This window comes from Coccinella septempunctata, chromosome 1, assembly GCF_907165205.1.
Source record: "Coccinella septempunctata chromosome 1, icCocSept1.1, whole genome shotgun sequence".
Taxonomy (NCBI): Eukaryota; Metazoa; Arthropoda; class Insecta; order Coleoptera; family Coccinellidae; genus Coccinella; species Coccinella septempunctata.
This window is the reverse complement of record NC_058189.1, coordinates 11,070,631-11,093,860: the sequence shown is the minus strand read 5'-3', so window position 1 is coordinate 11,093,860 and position 23,230 is coordinate 11,070,631. Positions and strand designations below refer to the sequence as shown.

Genomic DNA, 23,230 nt, shown 5'->3' with positions numbered 1-23,230 from the left:
TGGGTCAGAGAATTGGAGACTAACTGAAAAATATAAGAGAAAATTGGAAGCAGTTGAAATGGACGCAATGAGAAGATCGCTCAGGATATCAAGGAGGGAAAGAATCAGAAATGAGACCGTTAAAGAAATGATGGGTGTTGAAGGAACCCTAATGGATGACATCGAGAAGAGACAGCTGATATGGTACGGCCACATACAACGTATGTCAGAAACGAGACTCCCAAAGCAAGTAATGAACTGGCAGCCCGCAGAACGTAGGAAGAGAGGAAGACCAAAGACCAGTTGGAAACAGGGCGTCGTTAAAGCTATGAGCACAAGAAACTTGCAAGAACTGGACTGGGAAGATAGAAGAAGATGGAGGCAGGGCGTCGGACAACGTCGGAAGACGTTCTGAACCGGCATATATATATATAGTACGAAAATATGAGGTTATGACGCTCGTCACATCATTTTTGGGTTTTAAATAAGCGCTCTGCTGTCCGTTCTATACGTAAAAGTCTCAGTATTTTATCACAACTGGCTCATATTTATCGTTGTTTCTCTTAAATACTTTGACATGATAATATACAGGAAGTTTTCAAAGGTGAGGCTTCTTTTTACAGAAGGTAGAACTCATCAAAATAACTCGTTTAACCAAAAATTTTCTATATAAAATATCCAAGATGGCTGAGATACAACCCCTAGAAGTTCGACAAAATTTCATTGAATTTCAAGTACGGGACTGTGAAAGGTGACTCTGGCATCGCAAAAACGAAACAAAACATTTGGCTGGACAATGAATAATAGTTCAGTACCAAATTCATCGGATTAGATGCATCAGGTCACTTTTGAGAGAATCATAATTGTTGTATCGTGCAATTTAGGGTGAAAAAAAATTTTAGATAATCGAGGCAGCTTCTTGAAAGTGCTTATGTAAGTTATATTGAAAAAGTGCTATGCAATGATGTTTCCCCATTTCATCCCATTTTTACGACGATTGTTGGAATGTTCGAAAAAGAAGATTGTGATGCCAAAAAAATTCGTGAATAATTTAGACGAATCTTATTCGTGAGATATTGAAGTATTATTCTATTTTTTACACTTGTGTCCTAAATCTCTTCTGTCAGTTGGTACCGAAATGAGCCATTTCCTAAAATCGTGTAAGTTACTAAAAAATAATGAGAACAATTCGGCAAACCTAAGTTTCCATTTTATTATCACGTAAATATCGAATGAGCCAATATCCTAAACGAAACCACATGGTCGAATCAGGAGATAAGTTTTTTCCCACTGCTAACGAACGGTCTAGGGTCGTTTTAGGATCTATTTCAGTAACCATTTTCAATTTTTTCGAACTTTGTCATTTTGAAAGTTTTGTATAGGTGATTTTTTGTGAAACGCTTCATTTTGACCAGTTCTACCTTCTGTTGAAAAAAAAAGCCTCACCTTCAAATAGACCCGTATATTCTGTTATCATTTTCTGATAAGTTCAACAAGAGTTTTTCAGATATAGTCATAGTCGGTTTACTAATCTTTCAGAGAAAGCGGAGGAAAGATATTGTGAAGCAATTGGGCCATATGCATAAAGAAGTAGTAAATGCTTTCACTTCAGTTTATTGAAAAGGAATTATACATTTTATAAGCAACTGACAAAGATAGTATTATAGTAAAAGCAAATACTCTTCTTTATGCATACGACTCATTGTCTCCACTAAATTTTTCAAATTTATACGTTGAGTCGTTGAATTCAAAATTTTCAAATTTAGTGGCGTAGTAGAACTTTCAAATTAAGGGGTAGATGTTCCAATTCTTAATTATCATTTTTTCAACAAGATGGTACTGAATAGATAACTGATGATGTGTACTGTTGTGGTGGTTTTTTCTTTTTATATTGAATACGTACCTAATTTTAATTCTCCAGCATTTTTTTTTAAGGTACATACTTCTATTGTTTTTTTTATCTAAATTGTGACCATTTTTTCGGTATTTAATTACCTGTATGTGTCCTGATTAACAAGAATAAACAACAATAAACAATAAACAATAACTTATTCGGTTTGAAGGAAATTTTTTTTCTATCTATGGAAGATTTCTTTCAAATATTTATCCAAAAATACTTCGGAAGGAGTACTTAGTTTTTTTGAAGGTTCTTTATTTCAAATTGAATGATACTGATAGATACGAATTTATTTTTCAGAGATCTTAAGAAAATGGCCTAACGGAATAATAACAGACAGGATCGTTACAAGAGAATACACGATTGAACCTGAACTTCCCGGCGAAAAACCAGTGACACTCGAAGAAGGAACTTTAATACTTATCCCCATTTTAGGGATACACTCAGACCCGAAATATTACCCAAACCCAGAAAAATTTGACCCTGAGCGATTTTCTCCAGAAAACAGACATAAAATCGACCCATATACTTATATTCCCTTTGGAGTGGGTCCAAGGAATTGTATTGGCTCAAGATTTGCTCTGATGGAAATTAAGGCTCTCCTCTTTTACCTGCTTCGACATTTCGAGCTGATTCCTGTTGAGAAAACTCAAATTCCTGTTAAAATTAGCAAGAATGCGTTCAATATCATTCCTGAGGATGGACTTTATGTTGGATTAAAAAGAAGATAATGATTTATGAAATTATGATACCTAAATAATTTACTTGTGACATACAACATTATAATTTGCCTGAAAAAACTTGTTTCCAGAATTGTTATCCATTTCCTTTTCCATACATCCAAATTCAATACTTGTGTGAAAAATTTCGATAATAGGGCTATAAGACCCTCTACAATGCCTATTATAGAAGATAGGTTCTTTTATTCGTTTAGTCCATACTTTGGTAAGTCATAAGTTTGGAACATCTCGGTAAATTGTATTTATATCGAAATTCATTAAAGTTACCTTGCAATTTAAAGATAAAAGGAAAAATCAAATAAGGTCGAATGCAAAGATTATAGAGTAAAAAGATAGGAAACGAAGCGACTGAAGTGATGTGAGCGTCATCTGTGTTTCAGATGTGTCTTTAACACGTTGACTGTCCCCATTCTAATTTTTTTTTCACCCCCCACGTCCAACACATTTATCGAAAGAAAAGGGTTACTTTTGAGTGATGAAATATATATTCTATGAAAAATTAATTGTGCAGCCTTTTAAGGAAGTCTTCTTGTTCAAAATCTTCAAGTCCAATGGAAGGCTTGATGCTGTCGTTTCTTGAATCACGTATGATTAATTATGATTGAGGTTATCAAAACATATTTCTACAAAACGTTAAGCCCATATGAACCGATCAAACTGCAGCGTTCATGAAAAATAACCATATTTATCTTGAACGTCAAATGAATCAATGAATCACATACGACTCATGGACTCCTGGCGAAAATTTTTATGTATCATATGTGATTCATGGGACAGTCAACGTGTTAAGGTCCTAAAACTGGTTAAAATATTAATTCGAGGGACATTCGCAGAAGCATATGAAATTTTGTGAGACTTCAGCCTTTTGCTTTATCAAGCTCGTTCTAGTTGATGATTATTGAAACTTTTGTCGAATATCGTTCGAAAATTATTGCATGGTGAAGAACTGTGATCAAATAAAACGAATTTTACCAAGGAAAATGTGACTCGGTCATTCATTGCTTTTTATTTTCAGTGCTACGAAGTGGATACAATTTTCAAGGCGTGAAGTCCTGCAAACACTACTGACTACACAATGTGCAATGAACATTTTACAGCAAGTCAATTGAGAACTGTTCATCCACGTAAATTATTGTATGCAGGAAGCATCCCTTGCATGAAGGGCCCATTTAGGGGAAATTATCAAATATTTTCAATTGCTAAAAGGTTTTATTGATTTCGTTTTGGGTATCGAGTAAATGTTGTCGGTAAATATTTTTTATTCCATTGACGAATTTTATAATCGGACTCTGCACGATGTTGATTTTATATAACTTTTTTAGAATTCATCTGTTAACTTTTCATGACTTGTGTGAACAATGTACTTTTGTGTAATCACCAATAGATCTTTCTCTTCTCTCTCTCTCTCTCTTCTCTTCTCTTCACTGTCAAATTGTTGTTTGGAAAGTCAAAGTTTTATTATGAAACCTCCTGTTAGTATTTTGTTCATTCATTAATCAATTTGTTTATTGTGTCATAAAGAGACCAAATTACAAAGGAATTATAAAGAAACTATACTGACCGGCTAACATACAAGTCTTGAAATCAACATAACAACATAACAGGTCTTGTATACCTCAGTGAAGTTTTTTTTTAATTGGGGTTCTGAAAATTCTGTAAATAATATGTAAGTAACTGAATGGTAAATTGAATATTGGTTCATATTAATTTCTGATACGAATTGTAAAAATTCAACTAAGTTTATTGATTTAAATCAACGTATTGAACAGAAATAACCCCTTTGACGTATAACAGACCACCATATACTTTATCTAGTGGAAGCTCTATTTGTTGTCCATAATTTGAAATTTAATATATAGGACATCCAACAGCGTGTTTCATTGGTAGATATCAATTGGTTCAAAAAAATGTTCAGATGAAAAATAACATCCTGGTAACAAAACAAAACCATACTTTCGTCTTGTACCTCAGGATGTTTGTTTTCTGGTCTCAACAAAGTCGATTGAAATTCAATAGGTACAAGAAATATAATTCAAATTTCGCGTCTCCCAATTATAAAACAGAAAACTGTTATTAAACAGTACACAAATGTAACACAATAGTGCTGATCTAACTTTTTCCGGAATCTTTATTTTTCAGAATAAAAGTGAGATTTCAGTGGAAAATTTAAAGTCACAAAATTTTTTATCAAATTGAAAAGTGCTGGGTACTTTCACACATATGGAACAATTTCATTCTTACCATTCGAACTTTTTTCTGTAATTCAAATGTATTATTCCTAAGTCTGTCATAGATTGATTAAATGTATTCCATTGTACTCATGGTTAAGAGATTCTTGAAATGAAAGAGACCTAGCTCTTCTTTAGGTGTTGCGTCATCTCAAATGTTTGTAAATTTCTGTTTTATAAATGCTCTTGTACGCACTCTAGCTCAGAACCTTACAAGCTAGAGGAGCTTCTTTCAAAACATTAAGACTCGTATATAACTTATTACAGTAAATTATCAATTTATGAAGAAAAATATTGTGATACACAAATTTCTATTTCGAAATATTGTGGGTAGAAATTAATCACGAAAACCAGGATAAAAGTGTTCATTTTATATACTCACAGATCACAGGTGATAATTCATATGACCAAACAAGCCAAGAATAATTTTTAATGTTACAATAAAGTAATATGTAGATGATACTTTGTCTGTTGGACAGGATATATTCACTATTATATGTCCTATAATAATGATGGCACCATTTATTTCATAATAAAATGTTTACAAATTGGTATAATTTTTTTGAATTTATGAATTCTTCTTTTCTAATGGTTCATACTTCAGTAGTTTTTTGGATTTTATATCATTTGTTCCTCTTCTTAATGGTAGAGGCAAGTAGTTGAAGTATATTCTGCAGCTCTCTCTAATGAGCACTCTTTTCAGTTTGCGCGACACGATGTTGTTTTTCAAAGCACCTTGAATTCTGCAAATTTATTGATATATGGTAGCTAGATAACTAGTCGAAATGAAGGAACGTAATAATTCAACCTTTTGGATATATACTAAACACTATATTTTGCCATTTTCAGTTCATTCACGGATGACACTAAGTGGTTTTTTTTTGTACCATTGATACGAACATCCAAACATTGATATAACATCAATAATTATTGAAATTAAGGTAGGATAACTTTCTGGTATTTTTTATATTTTTTGTCAACGAAGAAATCGAAAAAAATAATGAATTCTAAATTCGTCCTTTCATTAACTTCGAAAAGATTTCCAGAACATATAATAAAATTATGGAAAATATTGTCTGTATTTTCATTGAAATGCTAAACTAATATAGCAAGAAATGAGTACTCGAATCCAATGGCATATGAACGGTAGATATGTTCAGTAATAATTTCGACAAATACTATTTTAAAAATATGAGAGATTTCGAGACACTATACACTCAAACTCTTTCAAAAATAAACGAGTATTATTAAAAACATTTCGGTTTACAAATTATACAAGATGAGCTCCCACAGCGAAAATAATAAAGCAAATACATATATTTTGCATATGCTAACAGGTGAAACACAAAACGCCATCAAGAGTTTTTGTCGTCATCCCTAGTTTTCTTTATACTTTCGTTCTTCCAGCTGGAGCAAGAATGTTAATTCCAAAGTCAACATAATTTGTATATGAAATTCATTAAACAATGCCAGAATTAATAGGGCTTCTCAATAAAAAGGAGAAAAAGATATACTAAAAAACGTAAAAATATCGTTTTCTGCTACACCAAGTTGCATATTTTATAGCACGGTTACGGATAAATGGGTTTTTATAAGTTGTTTTTTGTAAGACCTCATCATTAGTTGCATTTTAAAAGTCGAAACAATTGAAATATCGGTGCTTACTTTATTTGGTCGAATTTACTGCTCTGTATACTGAGAGCAATGACATATTTCGTATATTTAGGTACATTTTTTTTTTCAAATAGATGTACATACAATACAGGCTTTCACAAAACGACCAATTCACCATATTTGATGATGAAAATAGAGTTCAGAGTTCAGAGTTATTTAACAAAAAACATCTTTCGTAGGCTTTATATACATATCCATTAGTGATTCTGGTTTATTTCATGAATATCAAATTACACCTGAAAAAGCGCATTAATTCAATTTATTTTTTAACAATTCCGACCGTGGCATATAAGTATAAAAACAACGTAGTGTAGCGAAATTTATTATTGTGAAAAAAAATAATACAATTCAACAGAGAAAAATATATTTTTTGTATCATCTATTGTGAAATATTTTAAGCTTAATCCATAAATTCTGGAACAATTTTGAAAAAAAGGGTTTCTACAGATTTGAAAGCATTTCAAATTGGTCACAAAAATGGCTTACAGAAGCTGAAAAAAGTAATTTTATCACTTCATCCTCAGTAGCAGTTTTAATAAAACTTTATGATATCGCGATGGGTAACAATAGAAAGCTGTCAAACGTCTCCTTCGAGCACTAGATCTTAGAAGAAACGTACAGAAATCATTAACGAATTCACATGGAATAATAGATTCCGCTGATGGGAGACAGATACAGATAGAGGCCTTTTTTATTGTTTTATCCATGAAACTGTTTCATGGGTGTAACTGTAAATAGGACCATATAATTATTGCATTCGCAATGTATATTCTCCAAAAGCCGCACTTACAGCAAATTACCGATACCTAGAACTTTGATAGATAGTTGGTTTCATTCTGAAATATTTAACATACTTTGATAAACTCTATTTATTGCTTAACTTTTTGAATTTATTGTTACGAAGTGACACCGACATACACCAACTTAATAATTCTTGTGATAATGAGCAATGTGCACTAGGAACTTCTATCTATCCTAGCAACGAACAAAATTTAACTATCCCTATGGTTGCATGTATCCACATGATGCATTATGAATACATAAGAAAAGGATCTCTTCATAAACTTTTTAGGGTTTTCACTCCCAATCTCTGAAACAAAATCAATTAAAAATGAAATCAACGATTTGCTCCTGCGTAAATTCTTGCACTAATTTGTCAGGAGCAAATTAACTAGAAAAAATTGTTGCCTGACAATGAACTCAAAATAAATAACGTTGAAATAATTCTAAGTTGTAACGTTTCGGAGTCTATATCAGACTCCTTCATCAGACGAAAAATCTCTTTTTGAAAATCTTCTGAATTGTGGCTTTTGTTTGACATTAATTGTCAACACACAGAAACAGAGACTGCATAGAAACGTTGATTCATTTAATTTTGAAATTACCGGATGACAGTTCCTTCTTTAGTAAATTGATCCAAATATGATCTATTCCTACCGAACAATTTGCCAAATTATTATCTTTATCTAATAGAATACACGTAGACTCTTTAATTTTCGTTTAAAATGGTCTGGTTCCATCATTAAAATTTTAGTGTTGTCCCAATCCATCATGTGGTCTCCCGTATTAGAACAAATGTGATCTGCGATTTGTGATCGATTAATTTCTCTATTTTCAATATTATTTTTATGTTCGCGTTTTCTTATTTCTAGAGGTCTGGACGTTTCACCTGTATAAGTTTTACCACAAATACAGGGTATGTTGTAAAAACAATTTTTTGATTTTTGTTTTTCGTTCAAAGGTTTAGTTTTTGTTAATATAGATCTTAAATCATTTTGCGTTTTAAAAACAGTTCTTATGTTGAACTTCGAACCGATTCTTCTTATTTTTTCTGAAAGGCCATTAACATAAGGAATTACATTCAACAAATTTGGTTGTTCTTGACGGTTTTTTGGTTGTTCCTGATCATTATTAAGATTTTGGTTAGTCATTTTTCTCTCTAAATTTAATATTGTTTTTTCAATAAAATTTTTCGGGTATTGATTATCCCTAAGAAAATGTTTAATGAAGTCAACTTCATTATTTCTAATTTCGGGTGTAGATGAAATTAAATTAGCTCTATCATAAAGTGTTTTAATGATACCTCTTTTGACACTTACTTGATGATTGGAATAAAAATTCACATATGCTCAAGAGAAATTTATCACACCATCTTATAGCAAACCCCCACATTTATACGGCCTACCTAAAATACATAAACCTCTTATTCCTTTGAGACCAATAGTAAGTTCACTCGGATCCCCCTGTCAAAATTTTGCTAAATATATATTACAATTTTTGAACCCATTAACAGGAAAATCAACTAGTTTTTTGAAAAATACTCAACACTTTCTTGAAAAATTAAGAAATTCTAATTTAAATGCAACAGACATCTTAGTAAGTTTTGATGTAGTAAATCTTTTTCCAAATGTTCCAGTTGATGAAACACTTGAAATAGTGAGAACAAAATTGATTAATGATAGAACCATATATGAAAATTCGAAATTGACTATTGATGATATAATGGAGATATTAGAAGTTTGCCTGAATTCCACATATTTTCAATTATTTCAACGTTATTTATTTTGAGTTCATTGTCAGTCAACAATTTTTTCTAGTTAATTTGCTCCTGACAAATTAGTGCAAGAATTTACGCAGGAGCAAATCGTTGATTTCATTTTTAATTGATTTTGTTTCAGAGATTGGGAGTGAAAACCCTAAAAAGTTTATGAAGAGATGCAGAATCCTCCCAGAATAAATTTCAATCGATATCTATAAGAAAAGGAGCATTGGAATATCCGATTTCGCACTTATTCGACCTCATCATTGTAATACAGCTCGTACCTCTATGGAATTTTAAAAAAATGTTCGTTTTTTCCGAATTTTGATCCGATAATGATGATTTGTGGTTAAAGTCAATTATGTTCGCCACTTTTTCGACTAACATGTGTCATCTTCTTTCCCTTAAAATTGCGACATTGAAATTCAGTTTTGAAATCAACTATGTCATTCATCGTTGAGTAAAACAAATAAATAACATGAAACATATCAAAAATTGTAAATATTAATGATAATAACTGAAACATCATTACTTTTAAGCCTTTACACGGTCATCAAAAATGATATAATGTGTAATGACATTACTTGACTGTAACCATCCCACATTAAATGAGCCGCTTTGAACCTACTATTGCCACTTCATCATCTATCATTCTATCATGTGTTTTGTGGTGCATGTAGAGAAGCTAACATAATTCAAGGATTAACCGATGTGGGAAGTTGGCAATTACATTATCGTTATACATTATAATTAATCGATTGTGATTATTTTATACTTGATGAAAATCCACAATTTTTAATCGTTTCTCATTATTTCAGATGTTGTCGAGTGTTCTAGTGACATGTGTGGTCGCGCTGATCTACATTTTAGTCATAAAACCACTTAGTTACTGGAAGGACAGAAATGTGAAGACATCTAAATTAATACCCCTTTTTGGAGAAAACCTATGGGTTCTTCTCGGTTTCGAGAGTTTTCTCGAACAATTTTTCCGTATCTATGATATTTTCCCAAATGACAGGTGAGGTTTTCTATAAAACTCCCAAACCCCTTCACAAAAAACGAATAAGTTTCCCTCATATTTCAGATATTATGGTTTATATCAATTCACCAAACCTATTCTATTCTTGAGAACACCTGAACTTATCAAGCAACTATGTGTAAAGGATTTCGACCACTTCCAAAATCGTCGAGCTTTTGTACCGGAAACTGCAGGCGATTTGTTCTCCAAGAATCTGATTGCTATGAAAGGTAAAAATTAAATCCACCACTCAGCTTTAAATAACGTTTGTTACGATTAAAATACAGAAATACAGAGATTGTACCATCTAAAAAAAATTTGTTTGGACGAGGTTGGTATAGTAATGTAGCTGTATCGGCTGAATCGTTTCGTGGATATCATTCTTGACACATCCGCATCTTCAATTCCTTCTTCAACCCCTATTCAACATGTTGATGGAGGAATTTTGTTTTGTTTCTGTAGATATTTAGAGTTGTGTCTATAATCCTTATTCCGCCTTTCACTGAAATTTTCCGATTATAACTTTAATTTTGGTGAGGAGAGATTAATAGTTTTTTTTTTTGGCCGCTCGATAGCATTTCTTACGCATCCTTTACGCTCACGTTTTGTTGGGCATGCTTTTTCCAAACTTTGAGAAATTGTTGGACACTAAAAAAGTAAGAGTTTCCAATATTTCAACTGCCAATTTTCTGTTCGGACGTTGTAATCTCAACGAATTCATTGTTGCAGAATTTTTCAACTGTTTATACGAAGGAACCCTCATACAGCCATTGAGCCATCTATTGAATGTCAATGTAATTCGCAAGTATTTTGTGCGTGCTGTCATCTAGTGCTTCTTTCAGGATAAGGATAAGTGGTGGAAAATTCTCTAAAGCCATCGGGGTGAATGAATTGGCATCCAAATATTCCTCACTTATCAAAAAAGTTTTTTCGCTGCAATGCATTATTCCAGCCAGCAACGTTGAATTATCTTTCCGACAGTGAAACAGATCAAGAAATATCTTGTTATATTAATGAACAAGACATTGACAAGGGTCTTCACTCCAGTGAATTAAAAAGATCGAAAAAAAGTGGATCACTTCAACACCGAATGATCCCGAATCCTGTCCTTCATCAGAACTTGATAAATGTTGCGAAGATTTTTACCCAAATTTGTACATATTACTTCAAATAGTTTGTTTACTTCCTGTACCAACACCTGAAGAAGCAGAGCGCAGTTTTTCTTTCTTAACCCATTAGCGCCTACGGATACCGTATGGTATCGCAAAATACAGCTCCGTTCTCTAGCGCTTTTTGGTCAAAATCGAATAAGAAAAAGGCGATCGCGAATGTTTTTATGCTCGGTAGTCAGTCGGCTAGGCATTTTCCTGGAGGCCAGAGTAAGTGGCTCTATTTATCTTTTTTTCCCAAAACATTGAGACATTTTGATAAAAAATGGAAAAAATTTATTTCGGCGCTAATGGGTTAAGGAGACTTAAGAAGTGGCTCAGAAGCACTATGGCAGAAAACTGCTCGAATGGATTAGGTCTAATGCATATAAATTACTAGAGTGTCATTGATACAGAAATGGTTGTGACCAGATTTGCTAATGCTGGCTCATGACTTTTATTCAATAACTAAAAACTAGTAAACTTTTTAATATTCGTTTTTTCTTTTTATAGATTTATATCTACAAGAAATTAATGTTTTATTTTATTTAATAACGAAAAACTAGTCAATTCTTACATATTTAAATCTTAATTAAATTTTTAATATTCTTTTTTTTTTTGTTCTTCATAATTTTTTTTTAGTTATAAGAAATGAATGTTGTTACATTTTCCTCTTTTAGTGGATGATAGCTCAGCCCCCCCCAAAACACCTTTCTGGGTACGCGCCTGATAGAGAAAATTTGTCTAATACTCATTGTGGAGGAACAAAAAAGCACACCAACTTTGTACAAGAACAGCAATAATAAGCGTCTAACTTAGCACAAGTGCTCTAATGTCTAGTCAGTGTCACGACGTCTGCTAGCTCTCTTTGACTTCTCGAGCTATATTCTGAATTGTGGCTACATGTCTTGAATAATTGCACGAGCGACCATGTATTTGAATACTCTTACTCCCCCTAGCTATTTTGATGGACCAAAATTCTTGCTCTATGAATATTTTCTTGAGGAAACTGAATTGAATTTATTAATTTCAGGTCAAAAATGGAAAGATATGCGATCTACCCTGAGTCCCACATTTACAAGCAGCAAAATGAAGGCTATGTTCAATTTAGTATACGACAATGCTACAAGCTTTACAGACTATTTCTTGAAACACAATGAAAAAATCATAGAAGTTGAATTTAAAGATGCTATGAGTAGATTTACTAATGATGCCATAGCTAATACTGCCTACGGTCTGCAAATAGATTCTCTAAGAATTAGGGACAATGCCTTTTATTTGATGGGGAGAAAAGGAACAAACTTCGCGGGATATAGGATGAAATTTACAATACTCATGTATCAACTGGCTCCAAAACTTGCTTCTGTAAGTTGATTGATGGGATTTTCCCTTAGGAAAATCCCAGAAATGTAATACAGCTACCTATTTCATTGTTTCTTGATCGACTCAAATCTTCGAATTGGAGAATCCATGATCAAATCTAGAGTAATTATCAGATTTTCCTTCAATAAGAAAGATATTGAGATGTTTGAAAACAATATTCTTATGCCAGGATCTACCTCTCAAATCTCTGATGGCCATATGTAGCGTTTAATTAAACGAAGACCAAATTCTTGGACCACGTTTAAGCATAGAATGTCTTGGAAATATTGAGAATTTAATCTTTTTTTAAAGGACACTGCACAGTAGGTACATTGTAATGGCTTTTTCTCGGGGTACTCGAACGCCAGCTATTCTTTAAGGGAAAATAGCAAACCTAGCCTGGTAGCTAAGGCCGAAGACAAGGTTCCTCGGTGTCTGGGGTGTTAGCGACAACCAGTGAAAGTTAAAATCAACGTACACAAATTATATTTATCGACTCGTTCAAGGAAACAATGGCACTATTATAAAATTCGTACAGTGAAAGACTGTACAGGCAAAACGGACGGAGTGAAACAGGATCCGATCTCAAACGTGATGCGGGGTTTACGGACGTGTTCGCAAGCCAGAACCTAAGACGCACACTTAACGGACAGGTATCGGACTTCAGCTAGGTTAGGGGATGAAACAAGACGGCACAGATTCCCGACAGCTCACCCCTAGGTGCGTTCTTCACCCCCTGAGTATCCACGCCAGCGGGGTGCTTCAGCAGTAGGAGTGGAACTTAACCCGGGGTAGTAAGGGATGGAGGAAGTTTTTCGCCACTCCAAAGTGCGTTCTGCGTCCCCTGAGTATCCACACCAGCGGGGTGCTTCCGCAGTAGGAGTGGAACTTAAACCGGGGTAGTAAGGGATGGAGGAAGTTTTTCGCCACTCCAAAGTGCGTTCTGCGCCCCCTGAGTATCTACGACAGCGGGGTGCTTCAACAGTAGGAGTGGAACTTAAACTGGGGAGTAAGGGATGAAGGAAGGCTGAAGTTCCAATTATATAAAAAAAACGTAGTGTCGTCTTACCTATGGTTTCGGTTTGGCCACTTGCACTCGTAAATTTCCAGAAGAAAGATCACCCAATACAGTGAAAAATAAAGAAAACAAAATTATATTCTGAATGGTAGAAAAAAAGAAACTAAAAAGAAATCTTCTAATAAAACTCAACGGCAGAAAGATAAGTTACGACGGCGGACGGCACTATATTCGTAAGCGAGGTAATTAATCGTAAGTGAAGTGACCTGCGGAGGAACATCTGATTTTATACCCACAGGGTGGGTGCGGAAATCAGATGTGCCCCGACTGTCGACATTCGCTGAAACTTGCGTCGATGAAGTCGTCTTAATTTCGACTTATTTGTGCTAGCGAACAAAAAACACGGTTATCTTCCAATTCAGGATGTTTTATACGGTGCGACATCGTTTTTCAGAACTGAATAAGGAATAAAAACGGTGCGGAATGTTTACAACGATGCCGGAATCCTGAATTGGAAACTGCAAATATTTCTCTTTTTTCATAGTTCGTTACACTTATAATAATGAACAATCATTATTTCTATTCATCAGAATGTGTCTGGTAGCTGATTTAAATCCGGAATGTACCTTATAGTTGGGGAGCCGACGATGCTAAATCGGCATTTACTCGAGCGTCGTAGAGACCTAGCGGATTTTGAAGATTAGAGTGTAGAAAGAAAAAAAGGTTCTATGATGTATGCACTTTTAGCGGTGGGGAAAGCTTTTTCATGTCTCAAAGATGTAAAAAAAATCGTCAGGTGTACATACTCGAGCGTGTATATACCCTACGTGTCTCTGATAATGAATTCATGCTTATCTGACAGTTTGCGCGGTGGGACTAGCCGTACGGAAGAGTTGAAAATGGTAAAAAAAATTTTTTTCCAGCGTGTCAGATTTTCGGAGAAAATGTTAAGTGGACCCAAAGGAAGCTACCTTTTCAAGATACTGACAATTTGGACGTGACGAAAGGTCACAGCATTCCTTTGAAAATGTAAAAAAAATCGTTACTTGTACATACTCGAGCGTGTCAGATTTTCATACAGATGGTTAATCTCGGTGTTGTAGACGTGTTAACCCATTAATCTGACACTAATCAGGGGGAGGTTTTCTTAGTCTGACACTTTGAAGATGATAAAAATGCTTTTTTTTCGAATATTGCCCTGCCTGTACCTCTAATCGTTTTTGTATTCATTATTAAAGTAGTTGATAAAAAAATTCTACAATTTTTGTCTGAAGCAATTTCACATAATCTCAACCGTTCTCGAGTTAGAGGGCGATAAGGGCGAGGAGCTTAGCCACACATGCGAAAGGGCAAGGTCAATGTAGAATCCCAGTCTGATCTACATTCATCCAATTGCCAAAATGACAAGATATTTTTATGATGACAATTTCGAAATTAGTCATGAAAATTTTAGTGTTGTCTCTGACTGAACCTAAGAATGTACAACGAGTGAATTTTCGCTTAAGCATGTATCGCCATATATCTCAAAAACGTTTGAACGTAGAAAAAATTGCTTAGGACAAGATTTGTAGAAAATGTTATGCTCTACAACTTTTATAATGAATTCGAAAAAGATTTCCTTTGACCTTCAACATATCAGATTATATTTTTTTCGTTATTCTTGAACCATAAGCTTCAAAATAAGAAAAAACGCCACCGCGCTCGAGAATGTACACGTGACGTTTTTTTTGCAACTTTGCCCCCTCCCACACATTTTCGACACGCTTAAATTGTCAGATTAAGAGAATATATTCTTTTCAACATGTAAATAACCACATAATTCTCAATCTGACACGCTCGAGTATGTACAATGATCGTTTTTTTTTTTACTATTCTGGCAAGTCTAGAGAATTCTCCCTATATACAGGTCTAATTTTTGGCAGAGGTACTCTACAGGGTCCAAGGTATGTCCCCTTATATTAATCTGACACGCCCGAGTAAATCCCGAATTTCCCTCTTCGGCTCCCCAACTATTATGGGCCTGTTCCGATATTGCTGGTTTTACTGGCCCGCAATCGAATAACAATAGAACTCGAACGACTGGGCCAGTAGGCATCGTCTCTGAAATACTGACAGTACTGTTCAGGAATATCGGAACAGACGGTATGTGATGATTAATTTTCCAGTTCTTTCGTTTGCCGCTGATTGACTCAGAAGCGCAGTCTTTCTTCATCAATATTGTTAAGGACAACATCGAAATGAGGCAACTTAAAAATATTAAAGGACCAGATGTGTTAAGCTTGCTACTCGAATCGAAAAAGTATGAAGCTTGTGTCAAAGAGCCCGAAGACGACAAGGAAGGTTTCGCAGTGGTGGAGGAAGATCTGGAAACAAGGGAATGCAAGCATGATTTAAGTATTACGGATATAGCTGCCCAAGCCTTTTTGTTCTTCATTGCTGGTTTTGAAGGAGTTTCGAATTTGTTATGCTACACTGCTTACGAATTAGCAACGCATCCGGATATACAAGGAAGGTTGATCGATGAGGTGGATAAGAATTGTTCAAATGGTAAAATGCCATCTTATATGGAAATAATGAATATGGAGTATTTGGATATGGTCATATCCGGTAAGTTTTCTTCGACTGATCATCGGTTTCCCAAAGCTTGATAGGGAAATCAACAATTGATGGACAAAGCCTAATCGAGTTGTTTTCAATAGGTTATAAACATTGAGGATATCGTTCGTGCATCATTTTATTATTTTTGTACGTCCATTTGATAATTGCCACAATTAATATCCTTACAATATATTCAGAAATGACAATGTTTCAGAATTTCTATTCTGGAAATTAAATGGCTGTCGAATTGTTGATCGAGCAATCAGAGTTTTGGGAAACCCGCTCTAAATACACTGCGCAAAAAATTAACGCACATTCTGAAAATCTCAATTTTAATGGAAGTTAACTCTAAATTGACTTTATAACTTATTTTTTATGTTCTCTCGGGAAGGTTTTGAACGAAACAAGACACATTGAATGGAAGAAAAATTCAGGATTTCAACGAATCTTATGTGAAATTGTGAAAGAAGAGAAATGAACAATTTTCAAAATACTGAAATGCTGATAAGTGATTTAATACTTGGTATTTCCACCCCTTGCGTTAATTACAGCTCGGCAACGACGGTTCATACTCAAAATGAGTGATTTTGAAATGTTCTGATCTAATCCTTCCCAGATTTCTCCGAGTTGGATTCCTAAGACATTAAGAGTAGCTGGATGATTTTCTGAACTTCTCAGCCTTCTATTGAGGTTGTCCCAAAACTGCTCAATCGGATTGAGATCTGGACTTCTTGCTGGCCATTCCATTCGAGAGACTTCAACCTCTTCAAGGTACTCCTGAACGATGCGCGCACGATGGGGTGTGGCATGGGGTCCATAAAAATGAAATTTTCACCAATGTATGGGGCAAATGGCACTACATGCTCTTCAAGAATGTTCCTTATATACTTATCAGCATTCATAGCTCCATTATCAACGACCACTGGTCTGTGCGAGCAGTCAAAGATATTTCACCCCATACCATAATCGATCCTCCCCCGAAACCAGTAGTATTCAGGAAATTGCACTGAGCATATCTTTCATGTGGACGTCTGTATACAAGGAATCGTCGATCACAATGGTAGAGGCAGAATCTAGACTCATCTGTGAAGAGAACTCTTTCCCAATCGGCCTCTTCCCAATGGATATGCTCTCTCGCAAAATCCAAACGCGCCCTTCGATGGGCTTGGGTAAGAGCTGGGCCTCTTGCCGCGACACGAGCCCTTAAATCATATTCTCTGAGGCGATTTCTTATTGTCTGAGTGCTAATTTGCACCTCATGAGTTTGCTCAAGCTGAATTTGAAGGAGGCGAGCGGTTGCAAACCGTTGTCTCAACGAAGAAACTCTCAAGTAGCGTTCTTGAATGACAGTTGTTACCCGTGGTCTACCCTGTCCTGGTCTTCGGACATTCATACCTGTCTCCCTGAATCGCTGCAACATTCTAGACACAGTTCTATTGGAAACTCCAAACCTTTCTGCAATTCTTGTGTATGTGCACCCTTCTTCTCGCAAAACTACCGCTTGAGCACATTCCTCTTTTGTCAAATTGCGTGTTTCGCGTTGCATAGCGATCGAGTGTAGAAAATCAAACGAAAGAAAAACTATTGATCACTAGAATTGATCGAGAACAACTGATTTTAGAATGGAGCCAATACATTCAAAATCTGATAATATCATCTTTTTTTATTCCTGCTGGGAAAAAACATCTGTATTGAAGAAAACCGTTGAAAGTGGATAACATATGCATGCATAATTCTGATAAAAATAATTATCATTGAGAACACCTTCAGTTGTAGAATAAATTTGAGATTTCCATAATGTGCGTTAATTTTTTTGCGCAGTGTATATATAGGGGAGAGAACTGTAGATGTAATGCAATCTAGAGGTGCAAATTTTTATGTCAGCTCAGGTTTTCCCTTAGTGATTTCACTAAGTAACGCCATTTCGATATTTCAAACTTACAATCAGTTTTGAATTCCTTATTCAATTTGTGAAAAAATAGTAAACCTACCTTGGTGGCTTCAAGTTGAAGACAAGGTTCCTTGTTATAGGATGTTAGCGATAATTAGTGAAAGTTGAATCCGAGTTCACAAAGTTCATTCTTTGTGGAACACCATAGGAACACCATAGGAAATATTACATTACTCTGAATCCACCGATTTACAATTTACAGGCATATAAAATAAATCAGTCCAGTGAAAATCACAGTGCTATAAGTGGGATAGGAACAGTTTACTTTACACAACTAAAAGGGTTTTTCTCGAATTAAACAGTAGTAGAACACAAATTGTGTCGAAGGATAGATAAAGGTGAAAGCTGAGGTTCCTAAATAATAGTACGGAGTGCTGTCTTACCTCTGGACTCTGTCAGAATCGCTACTAAACACAGAATACTCGAAATCATAATTAATCAAAATCTTAATCAGAATGAATGGACCACCGGGGGGGATATCTCCTTTTGTACCTTCCCGTTGGGGGGAGGAAAGGGTATGCTCCTCATATGCCGTAAATCGGTAAAATTCGCATCGACGGAAAAATGTCTTCACTATGGCTTATCAGTAATAATAAACAAGAATTCGGTTATCTCCAACTTCAGAATGATTTTCACAGTGCTACATCGTTTTTTAGAACTAAAAAGAGAATAAAAAAGGTCCGGAATGTTGGAATTAAAAGTATGTTTATTGAAACCAAAACGAGACAAGAAATGATCGAATTACACTATCTAACATAGATAATTAATAATAGATCATAGCTGGCTGTGAGAGAATAGTCTTTGACTCGTAAAAATATTTCAACAGTAGATTATTCAGGTCAAAAGAATCACTATTCTCCTATACCATTTTTTCCGATTCGGCTCTGATAAAAAGGTATACCCATTCTTGTTATGTGATATGATAACATATCTAGGTAAACGGAGTCAATTAGACAGTATTTAATAAATAAATTATAGAAGTCTTAATTAACATAACATGGCGCAGTCGTTCTAAAAATAGTAAAAGTAATAGAAATTGGGCCAAATGCCAAGAAAAGGTAGTAAAAAATCTTCTGATAAGTTGCATGGTGAAGAATCAATAAAAAATAATGCTGTAATCCTTCTGCAAAAACGAACAGTTTAGTCTTAAAACGAATAGAAAACAATTTCAACAAACATGTAAAAATACTGGAGGATATATTAAAGGAAGTTGTTTCAAAAGATCTACAAGAAAAATCTTTTACTAGCCTAGTGTGTCAAGAAAATACTTCCACTTCGAAGAGTAATTTTTCAACGCCTATAGACGTCTTATTCATCATAACAACATAACAAATCTAAGTTTTCATAATGCGCTATGCTACCCCTGGAGAAACAAAATTCCCTTCAGAATAACATGCTGTATCTATGAGTTGCAGTCAGCAGAAGTACCCAATTTACTGAATATCACAGATATTTCTTATTTTGAATTCAAATTACTCGAAAACGGCGCATTATACGAGAAAATATGGGAATACTTTTATTTCACAAAACGTTCAAATATTCATTATGCAGCGTACATATTAGTTTCAAGAGTTGGGTTCTTTGAATATTTGGTATTTTATGGTACGTTATGGTCATAATGAGGAATCTGGAAGACGTGGGTGATATCTTGTGTTCTGAAAAGATTCATCAAATATATGAAAAACTGTATTCCGAAATTCATTTCAATCGATGAAACTGTTTGTGGGATAGAACTGAAAATAACATTTTCAATGGTTTTTCAACAGCCTGTTTCTTTCAAACCGAGCAGACTCGGAAAAAAAGGTTTAGGAAAAAAGTTCATCTTGACCTCAAGAGTCTACTTTTAAAATAATTCTACTCACCCTGTATATTCCCAGAATTCTTTGGGTTCATCATCTGTACCCTTCTATTGTATAAAATTATTTACATCTTAGGTGACTATAGACAATTGAATTTATGTTGGTAATAGCACATAATTTAGAATAGAACGAATTGGGATCAATTTTGAAAGCTGACATTGAGTATAGAGCTGACATTGAGTATTAAACTCAACGATACTGATTAATTTTCTCTAAATTCTAATATTTTTTCTTATTTTTCTAGGATATATTTACTTATACAGGGTGTTTCTCAATAGAATGTCAATATTTATAGGGGTGACTTTTGGCCCCATTTTAAGAAAAAAACTTCATATGAACATATGTCCTAAACGTCTTACCTTTTGAGATACAGGGTGGTAATGTTTTCAAAAATAAATCATTTTTATTATTAATATCTACAATACCATTTCAGATATTTCAATGAAACTTGTCATACATATACTATGAATCAATAGGCATTTTTTAGTGTATCACTTTTTTTTTTTAATTTCCACCAGTGGCGTTCGTACGTAATTTGACCTATTTTGGCAGACATTGATGGTACGCCACAGATTTTTCCTGAAATAAAAATTATTTTTGAAATTCCCAATCATTTCTTAACAAAGTCGATCACTTGATTTTTCTCAATCCGATGCACAGTTTTCGCTTATAAAAATAAAAAACGTTTCTCTACATTGAAATAAATTACATTATGTATGCAAGTAAGAAAGAATTGTTACTTATCGTAGTGAGCTGTGGCCAAGAATTTGATATTTCTGTTGTCAAGGCGGTTGTAATTATTTCGTGTAACAGTTCATCAGTCTTTAAATTCAGTTGTTCGCGGCTTATTTATTTGTGAAAACTTTACCACCTGTATCTCAAAAGGTCAGACGTTTAGGACATATGTACATATGAAGTTTTTTTCTTAAAATGGGCCCAAAAATCACCCCCATAAATATTGACATTCAATTAGGGAACACCCTGTATATTCCAGTTCTGTGATTGAAATTGGAGAAATTATTGGAGGTCTTGTAATCAGATATTAAGCTGCGTCTGAAGTTCCAAGGCTCACTGGGATGTCAATAATTCTTGAATAGACTATACAGGATGGTCCAGATGTAGTAAAGAAATTTTAACCACAATTTAAGTCAAAAATGAACCCTAGTGTGTTAAAATTAAGCTGCTGCTGTCGGATCTGCTCAACGTCGATGTGAGTTATGTGTTCAGCAAAATGTTTCATACTTCAAACATCTCCTTTAACTTCGTATTGGAGTGTGGCTGTCAAAGCTGTTATGGTGAAAAGTGTAATTACACTTTTCGTTTACAGAGATAGTCTCATTATTATTATGTACTATATCAAAGTTAAGCGATTTCTCCATGAATCAGATTGTGTTTTATATTTTTACTCGGAAACGGTGCCTCGTAGGACGAAAAGTCAAGGATCCGAATGTGCTTCAAATGGAATGAGGATTTCAATATTATTTCAGTTGTTGGAAAAATCAATGGCGTATCATTTTTTTATTTAGTCTCGATGCAGTACGGACGCCACTGGTCGAAAAAAAATAATTTCGAGCAAAAAGTGCCCCATGATGCTAGAAACCTATGTTCCAAATTTTATAGAAATATTTTCAGCAGTTTAAAAGTTATCGATGAAACATTTTTTTCTATAATTCTAACTTGTATCTCGGAGAGGAAGCATTTCTTGACATATGTTCATATGACTATAGTGCTCATTTTTGACGTAAAATACGTGGTTAAAATTTCTTGGTTGATCTGGACCATACTTACTTGGGGATCAGTAGGAAAATAATCTGTGTCGTTGGAATAATTCATAATGGGGATGCTCTCGTACGAATTTGCTTTGAATAGATACCAGTAGAAACCGGTTGATGGTTTCGATATGCCGCGCCGCCAAAGAAGATGACGTATATGTCTGTGAGATATTTTGAACGCTATAAAAATTTATATGTTTAAGTAGTCCAAAATTCAAAGAAAAATGAGTGAATTATGTTCCTTGAATATTCATTTGATATATTTCAGAAGCACTGAGGAAGTGGCCATTCGCTCCAACAACAGATAGAGTGGTAACGAAAGAATATACAATTCAACCAGAGAAACCCGGTGAACAGCCTCTAACTCTGGAACCAGGAACAGTTATGATGATATCAATTGTAGGACTACATCGTGACCCTAAATATTTCGAGAATCCCGACAAATTTGACCCTGAGCGTTTTTCGGCAGAAAATAAAAAAAAGATTACTCCCTGCACTTATATACCATTTGGTATTGGACCAAGAAACTGTATAGGACAGAGATTTGCACTGATGGAAGTGAAAACATTGATATTCAAGATTTTATGTCATTTTGAGATAGTTCCAATTGAAAAGACTCAGATACCTTTGAAAATGGACAAAAATGCCTACGGATATATACCCATTGATGGTTTCCATTTGGGTCTGAAAAAAAGGTACATTTAAATGGATTCTGGAAATTTGTAGAGAAGCCTGGTAAAAATTCTAGGATCCACATAGGGAATGAAATTTCTGACATATTCTTATATTCCAGAATAATTGGGCATAGTTCTTTTATCGATATGTGAACTCTTTTATGTCAGATAAATAATATTTTAAATTATTTTTGGTCTAATTATTGAGCAGTCGTTTTAATCCCAGAATTGTTAGGGATCGCCTAGTTCTTAAAAATTTCAAGATCGTTTCTTGATTTTAAGGCAATATCATGACTCTTTAACATCTTCGGAATGTAATTCATTTCATTTCTAATAAAGGCGACATTATTATTATTATTAAGAAGTAATCAAAAATTTCAAGATAGGACAATAAAAAAATTCGGGTACTCCAAGGCGTCCCATGATTTTCCATAGCGCTCTCCGATTCACCGTGTCAAAGGCTTTACTTAAATCGATATAGTATAGATACTTGATTGTTGTTCACAGGCCTTCTCTTGCAGCTGTCGCACTTGAAAATTAGATCCACAGTACCTCGATTGACGCACTAAGATTCAGGTAATAGCTTTTTTAACAGCGGAATCAGACGATAAGCTATAATCCTCGAGAGGATTTTACCGGCCACACTAAGCAACTATATGCCCCTGATGCCCCTGTAATTGTTGTAATTTGACGTATCGCCTTGTTTTTATAGAGGTTGATAACTAAATCGTCTCTGAAGTCTTGTGGCACATCTCCGTGTTCCCAGATCTTGC

The 23,230-nt window shown here is 34.5% G+C and overlaps 2 protein-coding genes across 2 annotated transcripts in view; both read left to right on the top strand.

Annotated features, from left to right (window-relative positions):
* LOC123322677 overlaps positions 1–2,644 on the top strand; it is a 29,180-nt gene extending 26,536 nt beyond the window's left edge. Inside the window, exon 12 of the mRNA XM_044910657.1 lies at positions 2,177–2,644. Coding sequence (XP_044766592.1) covers positions 2,177–2,607 — 431 coding nt within the window. The 3' untranslated portion in view covers positions 2,608–2,644. The remainder of the gene's footprint in view (positions 1–2,176) is intronic.
* Positions 2,645–5,706: 3,062 nt separating this feature from the next.
* Positions 5,707–23,230, top strand: part of LOC123322670 — a 32,563-nt gene continuing 15,039 nt past the window's right edge. Inside the window, exons 1-6 of the mRNA XM_044910648.1 lie at positions 5,707–5,785; positions 9,876–10,075; positions 10,142–10,305; positions 12,257–12,588; positions 15,769–16,210; positions 22,052–22,486. Of these exons, the coding sequence (XP_044766583.1) occupies positions 9,876–10,075; positions 10,142–10,305; positions 12,257–12,588; positions 15,769–16,210; positions 22,052–22,486 (1,573 nt within the window). The 5' untranslated portion in view covers positions 5,707–5,785. The remainder of the gene's footprint in view (positions 5,786–9,875; positions 10,076–10,141; positions 10,306–12,256; positions 12,589–15,768; positions 16,211–22,051; positions 22,487–23,230) is intronic.